This window comes from Argopecten irradians, chromosome 8, assembly GCF_041381155.1.
Source record: "Argopecten irradians isolate NY chromosome 8, Ai_NY, whole genome shotgun sequence".
NCBI classification, from domain to species: Eukaryota; Metazoa; Mollusca; class Bivalvia; order Pectinida; family Pectinidae; genus Argopecten; species Argopecten irradians.
This window is the reverse complement of record NC_091141.1, coordinates 41,463,751-41,480,805: the sequence shown is the minus strand read 5'-3', so window position 1 is coordinate 41,480,805 and position 17,055 is coordinate 41,463,751. Positions and strand designations below refer to the sequence as shown.

At 34.2% G+C, this 17,055-nt stretch overlaps 1 protein-coding gene across 1 annotated transcript in view; it reads left to right on the top strand.

The window, feature by feature from the left end:
- The window catches only part of LOC138329908 (uncharacterized), a 159,859-nt gene that overhangs the window by 32,934 nt on the left and 109,870 nt on the right, over positions 1–17,055 (top strand). Inside the window, exons 3-8 of the mRNA XM_069277192.1 lie at positions 7,247–7,355; positions 8,009–8,081; positions 8,835–8,987; positions 12,763–12,936; positions 13,796–13,876; positions 15,648–15,815. Coding sequence (XP_069133293.1) covers positions 7,247–7,355; positions 8,009–8,081; positions 8,835–8,987; positions 12,763–12,936; positions 13,796–13,876; positions 15,648–15,815 — 758 coding nt within the window. The remainder of the gene's footprint in view (positions 1–7,246; positions 7,356–8,008; positions 8,082–8,834; positions 8,988–12,762; positions 12,937–13,795; positions 13,877–15,647; positions 15,816–17,055) is intronic.

The following is a 17,055-nucleotide window of genomic DNA, read 5'->3' as shown; positions in this document are numbered from 1 at the left end:
GAAGCCTAAAAAATGGGGAAGGGGCGCTTATAGGGATGGGGGTGTTTATTGGGTCAAATGCAGTATTATACTGTGCATCTATATTAAAATATTCAAGAGATTTCCTAGTTAAGAGAGTAAAACAAAATTTGCTTTCATGCCGCAAATTGTTTCACTTTTATAGTCCTCCTGTTATTGTTTCATTTTAAAGTTGATTGATTGTACATTAATTATTTCAGAATTTCCCAACATTGAAAACAACAGCTTCAGGCCATAACATAGAAACATTTATAGTATAATGCATTCTCTTTTTTTCTGTATAAAGTGCCTTTGGTACTTATGTGGTATAAAATGATATTCATAATAGAAAATTGTCACGTTCAGAAATACCAGTCGCCATTTCCTTAGATCCTTGCTTGTTTTATGGGGAAATTTTGTGATCGCAGCTCTTTAGCACTAATTATGAACTGGACTTTATTGGATTATATGATTTTATATCGGCCGTTACATTGAGTTGGATTGTTAACAAAAAGCAAAAGTGGTTCCTAGCTGTATCGGGTTAAAATTGATTATCTTAATCAACAGAACATGAAATGTAATTCAAAGTTTCAAATCAGATTGCATGATTTCTATTTTTGGTTGTGTGTGTACCAAATTTGCTGCATTTGCTATAGTGTCTAATTACTAATAGAAATGTAATGCTTTATATAGCAATCTGTGTGTCAGTGTAATACATTAGGGGTTAGTGGAGTGCATTTCGGAGCGTTTTAAGAGCGAGTGTTTATTGATTGTCGTAGATTATACCTGTGTCGTGACGTAGGGCGTGGGAGTACTGTTATTATATATGACGAGGACGTCGTGACGATCAGCCTCCTAATATCCTTATACACACATCATTAAATTTGAGCAAATAAAACATAATTTACAACAAATTAGGTGTGATTTTTATAATTCATCATCATTGTTTTTCCCAAAATATAATTTTGCTTGAGTTCTGCTACAGCCCCTAGTGCATAATGTTGCAATGTCCAGCTTTCTCACAATTTTTTTTTAGAAATACCGTAGCATAGTGCTGATTATTTTCATGGAGATTATGTTTTGTGATTTTTACGAATTTGCTTTTTGACCTCATTTTTCTTGATATTTATGTAATATAATATCCATCTAATCACTCACCCACCTCCTTTAGTTGCTTTTTCTATGACAAAAAGAGAGCAATGAAGTCATAGACCATACAACTTTAATTGTATAATTGTTTATTCATCAATCAATTGCTCCGTCCATCCTCTTGTTTCCTTTAGCAATCTGTCTATCTGTCCAGCTATTGTGTGCCTGATTAAATATCAAACAAGTTTTTTAACAAATTTTTTGAAACCGATGCATCATCTGATATGTGAACATGTCAACTGCACCATCTCTGTATCCAAAGGCAAGTGGAATCTTAAACAGCTGAACTGAGAACCAAAATGATGAATGTATGATGATAGTCCATCATTCTGTGCTGTTGTTACGAGAACCACCTGCTAGTGGAGATTTTTTTTGGTGAAAGCTGTATTGAAATGTGTCTGTGATAGAGTGTTAAACTTGTTTACTTAGGACTAACACAATGTGAGGTACTGTTATACATTGAAGTCTGCACATTGATGTCACTGAAAGCCTTAACAGAGATCTGTTCAGATTTGACTGATGTATCTGAAAAATATCTTCAGGAATAATTAAAACATATAAAATACACCATGGAGCTTCACTCACACTTCCAGTATTTGAAGCTTTATTTCAAGAATGAACCTTCGTTTTAGGAATATGAATCTTCAATTCAAAAACATGAAACTTTTCTTCAAGGTCATGAACCTTCAATTCAAGTTCATAAACAGGAACATGGACCTTCCCTTCAAGGTCATAAACCTTCAATTTAAGGTCATGGACACTTCAAGGTCATGAACCTTCAATTCAAGTTCATAAACAAGAACATGGACCTTCCCTTCAAGGTCATGGACACATCAAGGTCATAAACCTTCACTTTAAGGTCATGAACCTTCAATTCAAGTTCATGAACTTCATGAACATGAGCATGAAATATCACTTCAAGGTCATGAATTTTCACTTCATGAGTATGAAACTTTACATAAAGGTCATGAACTTTCACCTAACAGTCATGAACATTCAGTTCAGGGCTTTGAACCTTAAGGCTCAGGTTTTGAACACTCACTACAAGGTTTTTTGAATTGGTAGTCTAGTAAAGATAAAGTATTAAATAAAATTGCGTCCCATAAAATATTTTATTTCACAGTTTTTTTTATCTTATTTTGACTTATTGATTTGAATAAGCCTTGATTGGATCGCCTCTGAGAGTTCAAATGAAATCCATTCAATGAGAGCTACTTCCCAAGGTCCCTGGGTTTTAGAACCAATGTGAAGTAAAAACACCTTAAAGTAAACTTTAAAGCTTTGATTAAGTCTCTCTTGTCTTCAGTTTCATCAATGCGTGGCAATTTTACCAAAAGAATAAGAAAACCTAATACATTCCTCAGCTTATTTCTTCGTCTTTAAATCTAATAATGTTGTACTAAATGTTATCTAAAATGAAGCTACGTTACTCTTTAGGCCGAAGAATGCTGATGAAAATTCAGGGCTTTGAAAGAATGCGGTGACTCTCTGTTGGTGTAGATTGAGTTCTGGTAGAAAAATCCAAGATTTCTGTAGTTGGGAGGCAGAATGAGTTTCACATATATACTGGAAGTTAATTCGTTAATTCTGGAAATGTGTTTCTTTTCAGAATATTGAAATTAAAATCTTTGCTTCTGCTGTGACCTGTTAGTCCCCCTAGAACTTCCTGGCATTGCATTATAGTCATTAATATTAAACGGTTTTTTTAGTTTCTTTATGAAATACTTCAATTTAATACAAGATTGGACGAAGTGCTTCACTACATTGAAACTTCTTGGAGCATTAATTGAATATTAGCTACTGGAAGCAGTAAGGTTCAACTCTTGTCACTTAGTTTGTAAATCAAGTGGTATTTTAAGCCTACCATCTTTATATTGCCTTTCGTTTGAAAAGCAGTGAAAATATCCTTTTTCCATAGACTGACATAGATAAGTCTTTGGTGGGACCCAAGATTTCTTAGGATTTCATTTAGTGTACAAGACTTTATTCACTACAACTGTTTCGATGCTCATAGAGATGGAGAAAGCCTTGATTTCTTTTATTTTGGCTGTCACAGAAGGCCATGTATTCATTCAGAATGTCAGAATCATTGCTTGTGGCTAATCCAAGTATAGCTGTCACTATTGAGTCTGCACCATCATGTGAGTTAAATCACATTTTACAGAGGCCACATACGTTGGTCGACTGTACTGTGGCCGAGTGGCTAAGATTTCTCTTTCAAAATATTTCAACAACAAAAGTATTACATTTATTCATAAAAGAATGTATATCACATATAATACTATTGGATTGGACAACAGGCTAGGTCTATACTAGTCTTTTTTTTATGGCCGAGTGGTTAAGATGTTCCGACATATTATCACAAGCCCTCTATTTCTGGGTTGTGTGTTTGAATCCTAAGTAGGGTAGTGACATATATATTAAGTACTGACTGCTGGTCTATGGTGTTTTTCTGGGTACTCCGGCTTTCCTCTACCAACAAATCTGGCACATTCATGACCATGGCTGTTAATAAAACGTTATATTAAGAAAACCAATAATCACATTATACAACAAAGAGCTTGACCATGAACTTAATTGTGAAATAAGAAAAATTGTCATGAAATAAATTGATATTTCTTAAAGCATGTAACATAAAGTCTCTATAATTTAAAACGTATACCCTGTATGTGTGTTAAAGTAAGATGGTAAATTGATCGAAGAGTATAAGCTGCAAAATGTCTCCTATCAGTAGGCCATGTAGGCAAAATTTGGACCAGAGAGGTTTCATATTATAAATTATGTAAAGATAAAAATGTCAATAGCTTGCACATCAATAACAACCAAAATTGAAAACACATTTCAAAATAAAACATTGATCAAACATTCATAATATTTATATTATTAAATTTTCATAATTGAATGAGAAAAAATTCTTTGAAAATTGAAAACACATTTCAAAATAAAACATTGATCAAACATTCATAATCTTTATATTATTTAATTTTCATAATTGAATGAGAAAAAATTCTTTTAAAATATGAAAACACATTTCAAAATAAAACATTGATCAAACATTCATAATCTTTATATTATTTAATTTTCATAATTGAATGAGAAAAAATTCTTTTAAAATATGAAATAACTACAGAAAAATGTAATGTATTGATTAAATAATTCAGAGGTAAATCTCCTAGAGCGACAGAAATTTCAGTATAAAATGCTACACCAATATCGTTACTTAAGGATTTGGACAATAAACAGATAGCTAGGCCTCTTGCCCTCTTTATTGTTTTATTTGCTCAAAGACACTGTTAGCCACATCAAGATAAGTTCATTATACAGTAAATGCTCATTTGGTTACCGTGACGACCAATCAAAGGAATAAAAAGTAAATTAGTGGCAGGAATTGGTGGTCGATACAGTGAGACTAGATACACATGGCCCAGTGTGTGTCTTCGGTAATGAGGGGCGCTCCACGGCGACAGAGTCAGGAGATCCGCTCGCACTCGGAACCATTGTATTACTATTAACGACAGTCAGCCGTACGACCGCATCCAAAACTTTTCTCATATATTGAGTTGACATACATTGAACTGCTAATTACTACTGTGGTTGATTATAGTTCTAGTGTAATCGGCTGTTACATTTCATTAGCAACTTAATCTTAGAAAAAGTAATTTGGTTCGAATAGGGATGTATAATGCTCACAATATACCCTTTTATTCTCAGATTTATTCCCAGAAGGCTTTGCAGCCTTGCAATCAGACACAGCTTTGGGTCTAGATGATCATAACCTAATCTGATTGGTCAAAACAACCATGTGGAATGAAGGAGTTTATTTTGGAATAGAATACAAGAGTATAAATATATCCTTTAATCAAAGTACACATGTGGAGCTGAAAACATATATGTATTTTGATTGAGATAATGTTGAATTTAATGGTACAAGAATGGTCTAAGATATTATTTTGCAGAGATAATTTTTGAGAATTTACCTTGGTTGCAAAATTGGCGAAAATAAATAGCAAGTGAAAGAAAGTTTGTTTGGGGGTTGTTGGTCATGGGATTTGTATTGTATCAATATTGTTTTTCACATGTTGCCGCCGGTATCTAAAGTGAGTTTTAGGAATGGTATATGTTACAGCATCCCCCCTACACACACACACACACACACCCCACACCCCTCTCCTTGCTGGTAAGACATGTGTAGGACACAGATTTAAGGAAACACCCTTATTCTTTATAGATGTATTTATTACATCATGGAATAAAACAACTGTTTCCAGATGACACTATCAAGTTTTTACATCATTTGAAGTAATTGAGCCGTGAAAATTACGGCTCAGTTTACAATTTCACCATGCCTTAATTACATCACTTGAACTAATTGAGCTATAATTACTGTGGATCAGTTTCCAATTTCACCATGTTTTAATTATACGTACCTTTTATTAATCTGAAGTCACATGGTTTCAGTAAACATGTTTATACATTTAGTTTAAATTTCCCTTGATGTGGCTTTAATTAATTGGCCAAGAGACATACCCTGAGCAAGGTATGATAAATTTCGTAATGGTTCTAATCTGTTGTCCAGATCAGAACTTCTAGAGCATCAAAAGTATCTTTAAAACTATGGAAAAATACATCACATGTCAATATCAAGGTCAATGGCAAGGTCAATGGCAAGGTCAAATAAATATGATTTATGTAACAGTGATGACAATTTACATACATGGAAGTGAATCTATGTATACCTTTTTCCCATACATACTGTGTAGTGTAATGGGATTCAGTCTCAAACTACGCACAGCTTACACTTAGATTCTAAATACTATGGGTCATAAATACTTTCACATGTCAAAAATAGTTCCCAAGGTCAGAATTACTTCCAAAGATCAGAAATACCAATACAGGTGAAAAATACTTCTACAGGTCAAAAATAATTCCCCAAGGTCAAAAAATAGTTCTCAAGGTCAGAAATACTATTACAGGTGGAAAATACTTCCAAAGACAAAAAAATACTTCTCAAGGTAAAAAAATAGTTCTCAAGGTCAGAAATACTATTACAGGTCAAAAATACTTCCACGGGCCATAAATGCTTACCAAGGTCAAAAATTCATCTCAAAGTCAGAAATACTATTACAGGTGGAAAATACTTCCACAGGTGGAAAATACTTCCACAGGCAAAAAATACTTCTCCAGGTCAAAAATACTTATCAAGGTCAGAAATACTTCCCAAGGTCAGAAATACTATTACAGGTGGAAAATACTTTCATAGGTTAAACTTAGGTTCAAAGGTCAGAAACACTGGTAAAGATGGGAGCCATGGTAGCCAAATGGTTAAGATGTACTGACATATTACAAGCCCTCCACCTCTGGTTTGCCAGTTCGAATTCCATGTGGGGCAGTTGCCAGGTACTCAGACCACTGGTTGAGGTTTTTTCTCCTGGTTCTCCGGCTTTCCTCCAACAACAAACCTGGAACATCCTTAAATTATCCTGGCTGTTAATAGCACATTAAACTGATTAAATTAAAAGCCAAAGGTAAAAAAATATTTTCGACCCTGAAGACCGACTGAGCTAAAGGGAAATTTCCTTCAGTGCATAGCTAGATCCAAGCAGACCATATGATTTTTGAATTAAAACCTGATACAATGGTTATTATATGTTAGATCACTAGCTATGAAATAGGATGGCTGGGTATACATAGCTCCCCTGTGTAAAACTGCTACAAACAATATGCCGAAAGCACTTACATCATATTCATGTATTTATAGATGTATACGTTATTCAACTGTATAATGCCCAGATAATTGTTTTTTGTCTCTGGCAAATCCCTTTGTTCCTGGTATAAAAGTACAGTTGTTAATTATCTGGAACACAATAGATTTGGATCATAACGAAGTGAACTTGTTAGGAAATAATTAATAATGGATATATCAGCATGTTGTCATGTATATCAATTTGCACTTTTGTGATTGATGAAGCTGCCTTTATAAATGGGAGGGGTCTTCCGATATCTCTAATGGAGATGATTTTGGAATCGTCAATATTATCAAAAATATGATGGATTTATTGGAAACTAACCTTATGAAAACTATTTTGTTTGATTTTTACAGTTGCAGAATTTGCACAACAAATGGCAGCTGCCCATGAGCACTTCTCTAAAGAAATCCAATCTGTGATAGCAGCATTCCGCAGGAAAAACTACGAACTGCTGAAAGAAAGGTTGGTCATCAATATTAATCATCATCATCATCATCATCATCATCATCGTCGTCATCGTCATCATCATCATCATCATCATCATCATCATCATCATCATCATCATCATCATCATCATCATCATCATCATCATCATCGTCGTCATCATAATCATCATCATCATCATCATCATCATCATCATCATCATCGTCGTCGTCGTCATCATAATCATCATCATCATCATCATCATCATCATCATCATCATCATCATCATCGTCGTTGTCGTCATAATCATCATCATCATCATCATCATCATCGTCATCGTCGTCATCGTCATCATCATCATCATCATCATCATCATCATCATCATCATCATCATCATCATCATCATCATCATCATCATCATCATCATCACCATCATCATCATCATCATCATCACCATCACCATCATCACCATCATCATAAGACAATGTTTAAGTACATTTTGATAAAGTATAGTAAACATACTGAAATGTATTCCAGTGGTAGTTTTATTTTAGCACTTTCTTGCGCTGCCTTTGAAGCACTATTCAGGGTATTTCTGTCATTGACCCACCAAATTGCGCTAATTTATGTCTGTGTTAATAAATCAGAATTTAATCTACCTTTGATGGATTAGTATGTTTCTCTCCTCACAGACCAGTAGATACACCCTCCTCAATATACAATGCTTGGGAGACCTTACTTCAGGAAACCGAACTTGACGCTCAGGTGAGTTAACGAGAAAACAGACACTCAGGTAAGAAAATGTGAAAAACAGAAGCTCAGGTAAGTAAATGAGAAAAAACAGACACTCAAGGGAGTAAATGAAAAAAATAGACACTCAGTTGAGTTAGTGAGAAAAACAGATGCTCAGGTGATTGGTAAACAACTGACACTCATATGAGTTGCCAATTACTCACATTCAAGTGAGTTAATAGCTGAAATTAGTGCTCAGGTAGGTTAATAACAGGAACTGATGCTCAGGTGAGTAAGAGATAGAAACTACTCAGGTAAGCTGAAAATATTATGTTTCTTAGATAGAAACTACTCAGGTAAGCTGAAAATATTATGTTTCTTAAAATAAAATACTTTAAAGAAAAAGCTATAAGATAGTAACCATGACCATAAAGTATGATTTTATACGGTTATTGACCATGAGTAAGGTCAATGTAAAGAATTATTACTGGATGCTGGTATTAACAAGTGATGAAACATTAATTTTGATAAAGCACTTAAATTAATTGGTTTGTATATATATATAGAATGTGGGTGTATAATATATATCTCCCATTGTCGATATTTGTACATACTGAAATGAAATGTCAAGTTTTTATTGATAACCGTTGATATTTACTTAGGATTATTATGATGAGGCCACAATATGTGCTTGTTTGTAAATGATAATTGTGATCTTTGATATTTGTTTAGACTCACCTATAGATGTCACATGTTCGTTAACCGTTACCTATTGTATTTATTCAGGCCCACCTGGATGCTGCTAGTTTGCTGATTAAGAGCGTCTATAAACCGCTGGAAGAAATGGCTACATACAAACAGAGTCAGGCTCAGCGTCTGAACGTGTTTCGTGAACACTTCGACAACACTTTACAAAAAGTTCAGAACCAATTAGAATCGGTAAGGTAGCAATAAAATCAATTAGAATTGGTGAAGTACCAAAAGAAAGTTCAAAAACAATTAGAATTGGTAAGATACCCAAAAGAAAGTTCAAAAACAATTAGAATTGGTAAGGAAATTTCAGAAACCAATTAGAATTGGTAAGGTACCAAAAGAAAGTTCAAAAATAGAATTGGTAAGACACCCAAAAGATACCAAGAGAAAGTTCAGAAAAACAATTAGAATTGGTAAGGTACAAAAAGAAAGTGCAGAAACAATTAGAATTGGTAAGGTACCAAGAGAAAGTTCAGAAGCAAATTTGAATTGGTAAAGTACAAAGAAAACCAATGCAGAAACATTAGTAATGATAAGGTACCAAGAGAAAGTGCAGAAACAATTAGGTAATTGGTAAGATACCAAAAGAAAGTTCAGAAACAATTAGAATTGGTAATGATACCAAAAGAAAGTTCAGAATCAATTAGAAATGTTTAAGGTACAAAAAAAAAATCAATTAGAATTGGTAAGGTAACCAAAAGAAAGTTCAGAAACAATAAGAATTGGTAAGGTAACAAGGAATCAGTTAAGAAATCAGTTAAGGTAAAAAGAGAAATTTCAGAACCAATAAAGAATTGGTAAGGTTTCCGATAAAAGTAAAGAACCAGTTGAATTTGGTAAGTTTCAAGAGAACAGCTTATAAACAAATTACGAGAATTGGTAAAGGTACCAAGAAGAAAGTTCAGAAACCAATTAGCGAATTGGTTAAGGATCAGAGAGAAAAGATCAGGGACCAATAAGAAATGAATGGTAAGGATAAAGAGAAAGAATTCTCAACCATTAGAATTGGAAGGTTTCCGAGAGAAATTTCTCAAACCAAATAGAATTGGTAAGGTTCCGAGAGAAAAGTTCTGAACCAAGTTAAATTGGTAAATGTAGCCAAGAGAAAAGCTTAGAATAAGATTGTTTAAGGTACCGATAGAATGTTCAGAACCAATTAGAATTGGTAAGGTACCAAGAGAAAGATCAGAACCAATTAGAATTCGGTAAGGTTCCGAGAGAAAGTTCTGAACCAATTAGAATTGGTAATGGTACCGAGAGAAAGTTTTAGACCAAGTTAGAATCGGTAAGTTACCAAGGAGAAAGTTCAAGGACCAATTAGAATTGGTAAGGTACCAAAAGAAAGTTCAGAACCAATTAGAATTGTATTTTTAAGGGTACCAAGAGAAAGTTCAGAACCAATTAGAATTGGTAAGGTACCAAGAGAAAGTTCAGAACCATTAGGAATCTGTAAGGTACCAAGAGAATGTTTAGAACCAATTAGGAATGTAAGGGTACCAAGAGGAAAGTTCTGAAACCAATTATAATTTTGTTAAGGGTACAAGAGGGAAAGTTCCAGAACCAATTAGAATTCGGTAAGATACCAAAGGAAAGTTCAAAATCCAATTAGAAATCGTTAAGGTACATAAAAAACCAATTAGAATGGGTAAATATACCAAGAGAAAGTTCAGAATAACAATTAGAATTGTTACAGTAACTCGGTACCAAAAGAAAGTTCATAGCTATCTTTAGAATAGGTAATGATACCAAAAGAAAGTTCATAGAATCAATTAGTAATTGGTGACGCAAGGTACCAAGAGAAATTTCAGAATTAAATTAAGAATTGGTAAGATACACCAAGAGAAAGTTCAGAATCAATTAGAATTGGTAAGGTACCAAGAGAAAGTTACATAATCAATTAGAATTGGTAATGAAGATACCAAAAGAAAGTTCAGAACAATTAGAATTGGTGAGGTACCAAGAGAAAGTTCAGAATTAATTTGAATTGGTAAGGTACCAAGAGAAAAGAAAAACAATTAGAATTGGAATTCCAAGAGAAAGTTCATAATCAATTAGAATTGGTAAGGTACCAAGAGAAAGTTCAGAAACAATAGAAATGGTAAGATACCAAAGAAAGTTCAGAATCAATTAGAATTGGTAAGGTACCAAACCAAAAGAAAGTTCAAATCAATTAGAATTGGTAAGGTACCAAGAGAAAGTTCAGAAACATTAGAAATAAGGTAAGACACCAGAAAGTTCAAAGTAAGGTACCAGAGAAAGTTCAAATCAATTAGAATTGGTAAGGTACCAAAAAAAGTTCAGAAACAATTAGAATTGGTGAGGTACCAAGAGAAAGTTCACGAAACAATTAGAATTGGTAAGATACCAAAAGAAAGTTCAGAAACAATTAGAATTGGTAAGATACCAAAAGAAAGTTCAGAAACAATTAGAATTGGTAAGATACCAAGAGGAATAGTATCAAGAAAAAGTTCAGAAACAATTAGAATTGGTAAGGTACCAAGAAGAAAAAACAATTCAGAAACCAAGATTCAGAAACAATTGAATTGTAAGGTACAAGAGAAAGTTCAGAAAAAACAATTAGAATTGGTAAGGTACCAAGAGAAAGTTCAGAATCAATTAGAATTGGTAAGGTAAAAGAGAAAGTTCAGAAACAATTAGAATTGGTAAGGTACCAAGAGAAAGTTCAGAATCAATTAGAATTGGTAAGGTACCAAGAGAAAGTTCAGAATCAATTAGAATTGGTAAGGTACCAAGAGAAAGTTCAGAATCAATTAGAATTGGTAAGGTACCAAGAGAAAGTTCAGAAACAATTAGTAATTGGATACAAAGAAATACCAAAAAAACCAATTAGAATTGGTAAGGTACCAAGAGAAAGTTCAGAAACAATTAGAATTGGTAAGGTACCAAGAGAAAGTTCAGAAACAATTAGAATTGGTAAGATACCAAGAGAAAGTTCAGAATCAATTAGAATTGGTAAGGTACCAAGAGAAAGTTCAGAATTAATTAGAATTGGTAAGGTACCAAGAGAAAGTTCAGAATCAATTAGAATTACAAAGAAGTAAACAATTAAATGGTAAGATACCAAGAGAAAGTTCAGAAACAATTAGAATTGGTAAGGTACCAAGAGAAAGTTCAGAAACAATTAGAATTGGTAAGGTACCAAGAGAAAGTTCAGAAAAGAATTGGTAGGTACAAGAGAAAGTTCAGAATTGGTTAAGGTACCAAGAGAAAGTTCAATTAAATTAATTAGAAAGTTGGTAAGGTACCAAGAGAAAGTTCAGAATTAATTAGAATTGGTAAGGTACCAAGAGAAAGTTCAGAAACAATTAGAATTGGTTAAGGTACCAAAAAAATTAGAATTGGTTAGTTCAGAAAAGTTCAGAAACAATTAGAATTGGTGAGGTACCAAGAGAAAGTTCAGAATTAATTAGAATTGGTACAGAGGTTACCAAGAGAAAGTTCAGAAACAATTAGAATTGGTAAGGTGTAAGGTACCAAGAGAAAGTTCAGAATCAATAGGAATTGTTTAGGTACCAAGAGAAAGTTCAGAAACAATTAGAATCGGTAAGATACCAAAAGAAAGTTAAGAATCAATTAGAATTGGTGATGTACCAAGAGAAAGTTCAGAAACAATTAGAATTGGTAAGGTACCAAGAGAAAGTTCAGAAACAATTAGAATTGGTAAGGTACCAAGAGAAAAGGCAAATTGGGTGAATGTCAAATAATTTGCTTAAAACTAATAGGGAAAATGTCTCCACTGAGAAAGATTTGAATCAGTGTAGAAATTGCTTTGCAGGCAGTACTGTATTTAACCAGAAAGGTCCAAACATTAATTTTATTATCTCCTACATTATCTAAACCACTCTTAAGACAAAGTTTTAAGCAAGCAGAGAATATTGAAGGATTTGATCGTAGATAATTAGTTTGACCTGTAATTTAAATCCCTGTTGATCTGTTTCAGGCTGAAGAAGAGTACCATAATTCTTACACAACTTACCAGGAATGTAGTTCACCTATATCACGTGAAAATGCCAAATCACAATTCTTTAATGCACACAACGAATACGTGTTCCAAATACGGGCGACCAATAGGACTATAGACGAATTTCAAATGGTTATACCAAAGGTTTTAGAGGTAAAAGAAATTCAGTGAAACGGTTCTAGAAAATTCAAGTTTAATTCTTAGATGCTTTATTCTTATAAAAATTGTCCAGCATTCAACTAATTTGGGTCTTAGTAACGGTGGCTAATTGGTTAAAGTATCTGACATTCTATCACTAGCCCTCTCCACCTCTGGGTCACAGTGGCTGAGTGGTTAAGGTGTCTGACATTCTACCACTAGACCTCCACCTCTGCGTCATGATGGCTAAATGGTTCAGGTGTCTGACATTCTACCACTAGCCCTCTCCACCTCTGTGTTACAGTGGCTAAGTGGTTAAGGTGTCTGACATTCTACCACTAGCCCTCCACCTCTGGGTCACAGTGGTTGAGTGGTTAAGGTGTCTGATGCTCTACCACTAGCCCTTCACCTCTGGGTCACAGTGGTTGAGTGGTTAAGGTGTCTGACATTCTACCACTAGCCCTTCACCTCTGGGTTATAGTGGCTGTGTGGTTAAGGTGTCTTCTATTCTACCAATAGCCCTCTCCACCTCTGGATCACAGTGGCTGAGTGGTTAAGGTGTCTGACATTCTACCACTAGACCTCCACCTCTGGTTCACAGTGGCTGAGTGGTTAAGGTGTCTGACATTCTACCACTAGCCCTCCACCTTTGGGTCACAGTGTCTGATTGGTTGCGCTGTTCATCATTTTACTACTACCTTCAATCTCTAAATTAACTCTTTCAAAAGGTTATTGCAATCTTTTTAATTGATAAAAAATTATTTTAAAACCTTTATCAAATATATAAGGTGAAATATAGTGAGTAAAACTTGCTGGAATATAGAGAGGCATGCTCTCTTACTCGTAATTAAAGTATGTATATTTTACATTTCAGGAACTAGAAGAGATATATATAGATACCAGTAATACTGTTAATGTAGCAATAGAAAGCCACGCTCTCCTTCTACTAACAAAGGTGAGAACAAGTCTTTATAATGATGCTTTCTACCGTATTCGCCGTAATTAGCGCCCCTCCCCCTATAGGCGCCTCTCCCCTTTTCTGGAGAAGAGTTGAACTTGTATAAACGCCCCCATCCCATGGATTTAACAATGTGTTACAGCATGTGATGTCTCTAACAACAGCATTGTATTCCATATTACATGAACGTGCGAGCCTTTTATATGTGAATCATGACATAATAATTCATCTCACAAGATAAAAAAACATATGCATGTTTACTGTAAAAAATTAATGTACCATGAGTGCAGAAAGATAAAAAACATAGCAGACTTTTTTTGTCCACAACTTACATTTTGGTTCAACAATAAACGCCCCCCTTTGTTACAATTATACTTACAAGCACCTCGGGCGCTTATTACGATGAATACGGTATATCAAAGCTGCCAGAGAAACAAGATTATCACAAGGCAGGTATTCTCTGAAAAATGTCATTAGTTTATATTGGACTATACAATTTTCAGGAAATGTGTTATCCATGCTGTGAATACATCTAATCAATAATTAACCGCCATTGTCGTAGGATATTAGGTCCATTCTTATGTTAAATTTGACCTTCTTTTCTCACACATTTCTCTATTAACTTCATAGAGGTATTATAAGTTCGTATTACTTAAAAATTCTCCAATAATTGAGGCTTTATGTAAGCCGCACTTTAAGTCAAGCTACATTTTTCTGTTGATTTCAATGAGATATAATAAATTCAAACTGTTGCTAGAAAATTCAGCAATGTGACTAAAGGTCAGTTGACCTTCAATTCAAGGTCATATAAAACCTTTTCCATATTTTTACCAGAAACCAAAGATATATAACCAATGTTTAGTACCTTTTATCATAGTTCAATATCACTGAATATCACGGCAAGCTAGATCTTGATTTCAATCCGTTTCTGATCATGTCACGCAAGAACAAAATCAAGTTTGAATCCACAAGGAAAAAATAGATTTTTATTTCTGTTTCTCCTGTATAATCAACGTTTTAACGACTAGACTGAGTATAACTATAATGGTACATGCATGTTGCCACCTTGTTATGTGCCATTACTATTGGTATTGTACCGTGGGGGTTGTTTTGGATTCTACCCAATTGCCAATAAAGTGCCTCACATATGTACTATAAAATATACACGGTTGGTCATAAATTGTGTTTCAGCATCACATATACATTTTGATTCAAAATATTTGGCTGACATTCAAAATTTCAATTCTACAAAATTAGTTTTTAATTTGAGGTAGAATTTAAAATTCTGAACGTAGCTCAGTCAAAAGAGTGGATTCACTGATTTAGAGGTCATAGGTTAAATTGGAGTCTTTTTGTTGATCCAAATCACAGGGACCTGGCACAAATTTCTAACCAACAGTATGAATATAGTATATAAGCCTTTAATACATATTTATCAATACCTTTGGTTAGGAAATTGTGTCAGGTCCCTGTGGTCCAAATCCAGTTTTTCACTGTATATCATGATTCTAATACATTTCACTCAAAAACTCTGATTGCGTTGATTTTAACTATAGTAAAACCTGGTAAAACGACCACCTCTGTATAAAGACCACCTGCTTAATAAGACCAACTTCTCAGGGTCTCAAATGACCAATTTCAACACAATTTGACCTGAGTATAAAGACCACCTGGCTATAAAGACCATTTTATTGGTCAATTTGATGGCCTTTATAGGTAGGTTCCACTGTATTTATCATATATAATAACTCCAAAATTACATTTACAGGCCAATGAACAACATAAACGATTTGAGGAGCTGTTAAAAGTTTGTCGTCAGGTCAACCCTCAGCTAGATATATCATGGTACGTGGAGGCTCTCAACCCAGATTGTCCTCGACTAGAATTACACCATCCTTCCTTTCAACCGGCTGATATCGCCATAATTAACTCAGAGGTTTGTATTTTTGTTATCGACTAGAATTACACCATCCCTCCTTTCCATTGACTAGAATTACACCATCCCTCCTTTCCATTGACTAGAATTACACCATCCCTCCTTTCCATTGACTAGAATTACACCATCCCTCCTTTCCATTGACTAGAATTACACCATCCCTCCTTTCCATTGACTAGAATTACATCATCCCTCCTTTCAACCGGCTGATATCACCTTAATTAACTCAAAGGTTGGTACTTTTGTTCTCGACTACTATAACATATGACAGCCCTCCTTCAACCAGCTGATATCACTGGTGGTGGTTTATCTTTGGGTACTCTGGGTTTCCTCCATCAGCAAACCTTGAACAGTCTTAAATGACTAAATCTATTTGTTGATAAGATGTTAAACTAATAAAATTTAACCAAACAAAACCATATGCCATCAAGATCAGGCCCCGAGCTCATGAAACAGGCTGGTGGGAAGAAAGATAACTCTTACAAGTTTTACAAGTGAAGGTCTTGGGTAATGAACAGTTGAACATCATATCATGCTGACAGCAGGTTAAATGTCCAGCATGACCTACTGGTTGGTAATTAAACCAATAGTAAGCAGTTTTAAAGAAGCAAATACCTGTCTGCTCAAATGTATATGATTTTAAAATTCATCCATCTTTTTCATGAGTTACTGTGCATGATACGACCTATGCAGCAACAATTTAATTCAAAGGAATTTTTTTCCATCTAATACTTTTATAATCATTAATTATGATTGTTTTTTATGAACTAAGGCTATGTGGCCAAAAAATAAATATGTCTGTTAAGGGTTACCCGACCGACCCTGATTTCGATCTCATCGACAGACTCCGGTTCCAGCTATTACTTTAGAGTGAAAGACACTAAAAGCAAAAAAATAATCCCGATTTACCGACCCTATTTTTTTTGCCAATGTAACCCTAAACAGACATAAAAAAAATTTGGCCTTATATAGTAAAAGTTTTAATTGTCTGCATGATAATCCTTCTACCTGTCCCTTTATGTCGGAATGTTGATTTGATGGAGTAATGCAATTATGGGACGCATATTGGTTGGCCAATATTTATCACATTTTAACAACTTTTTAAGGTATTTTGGATTAATGCTTTTAAAATGAAGGTCAAATTTATTGGCCCTTTTGATTGACATTTGATGGATGCTACTAGTAATAGAGTTTGATCTGCATGAATTGTAACTAAGTTTGGCCAGAGAAATATCTTTAG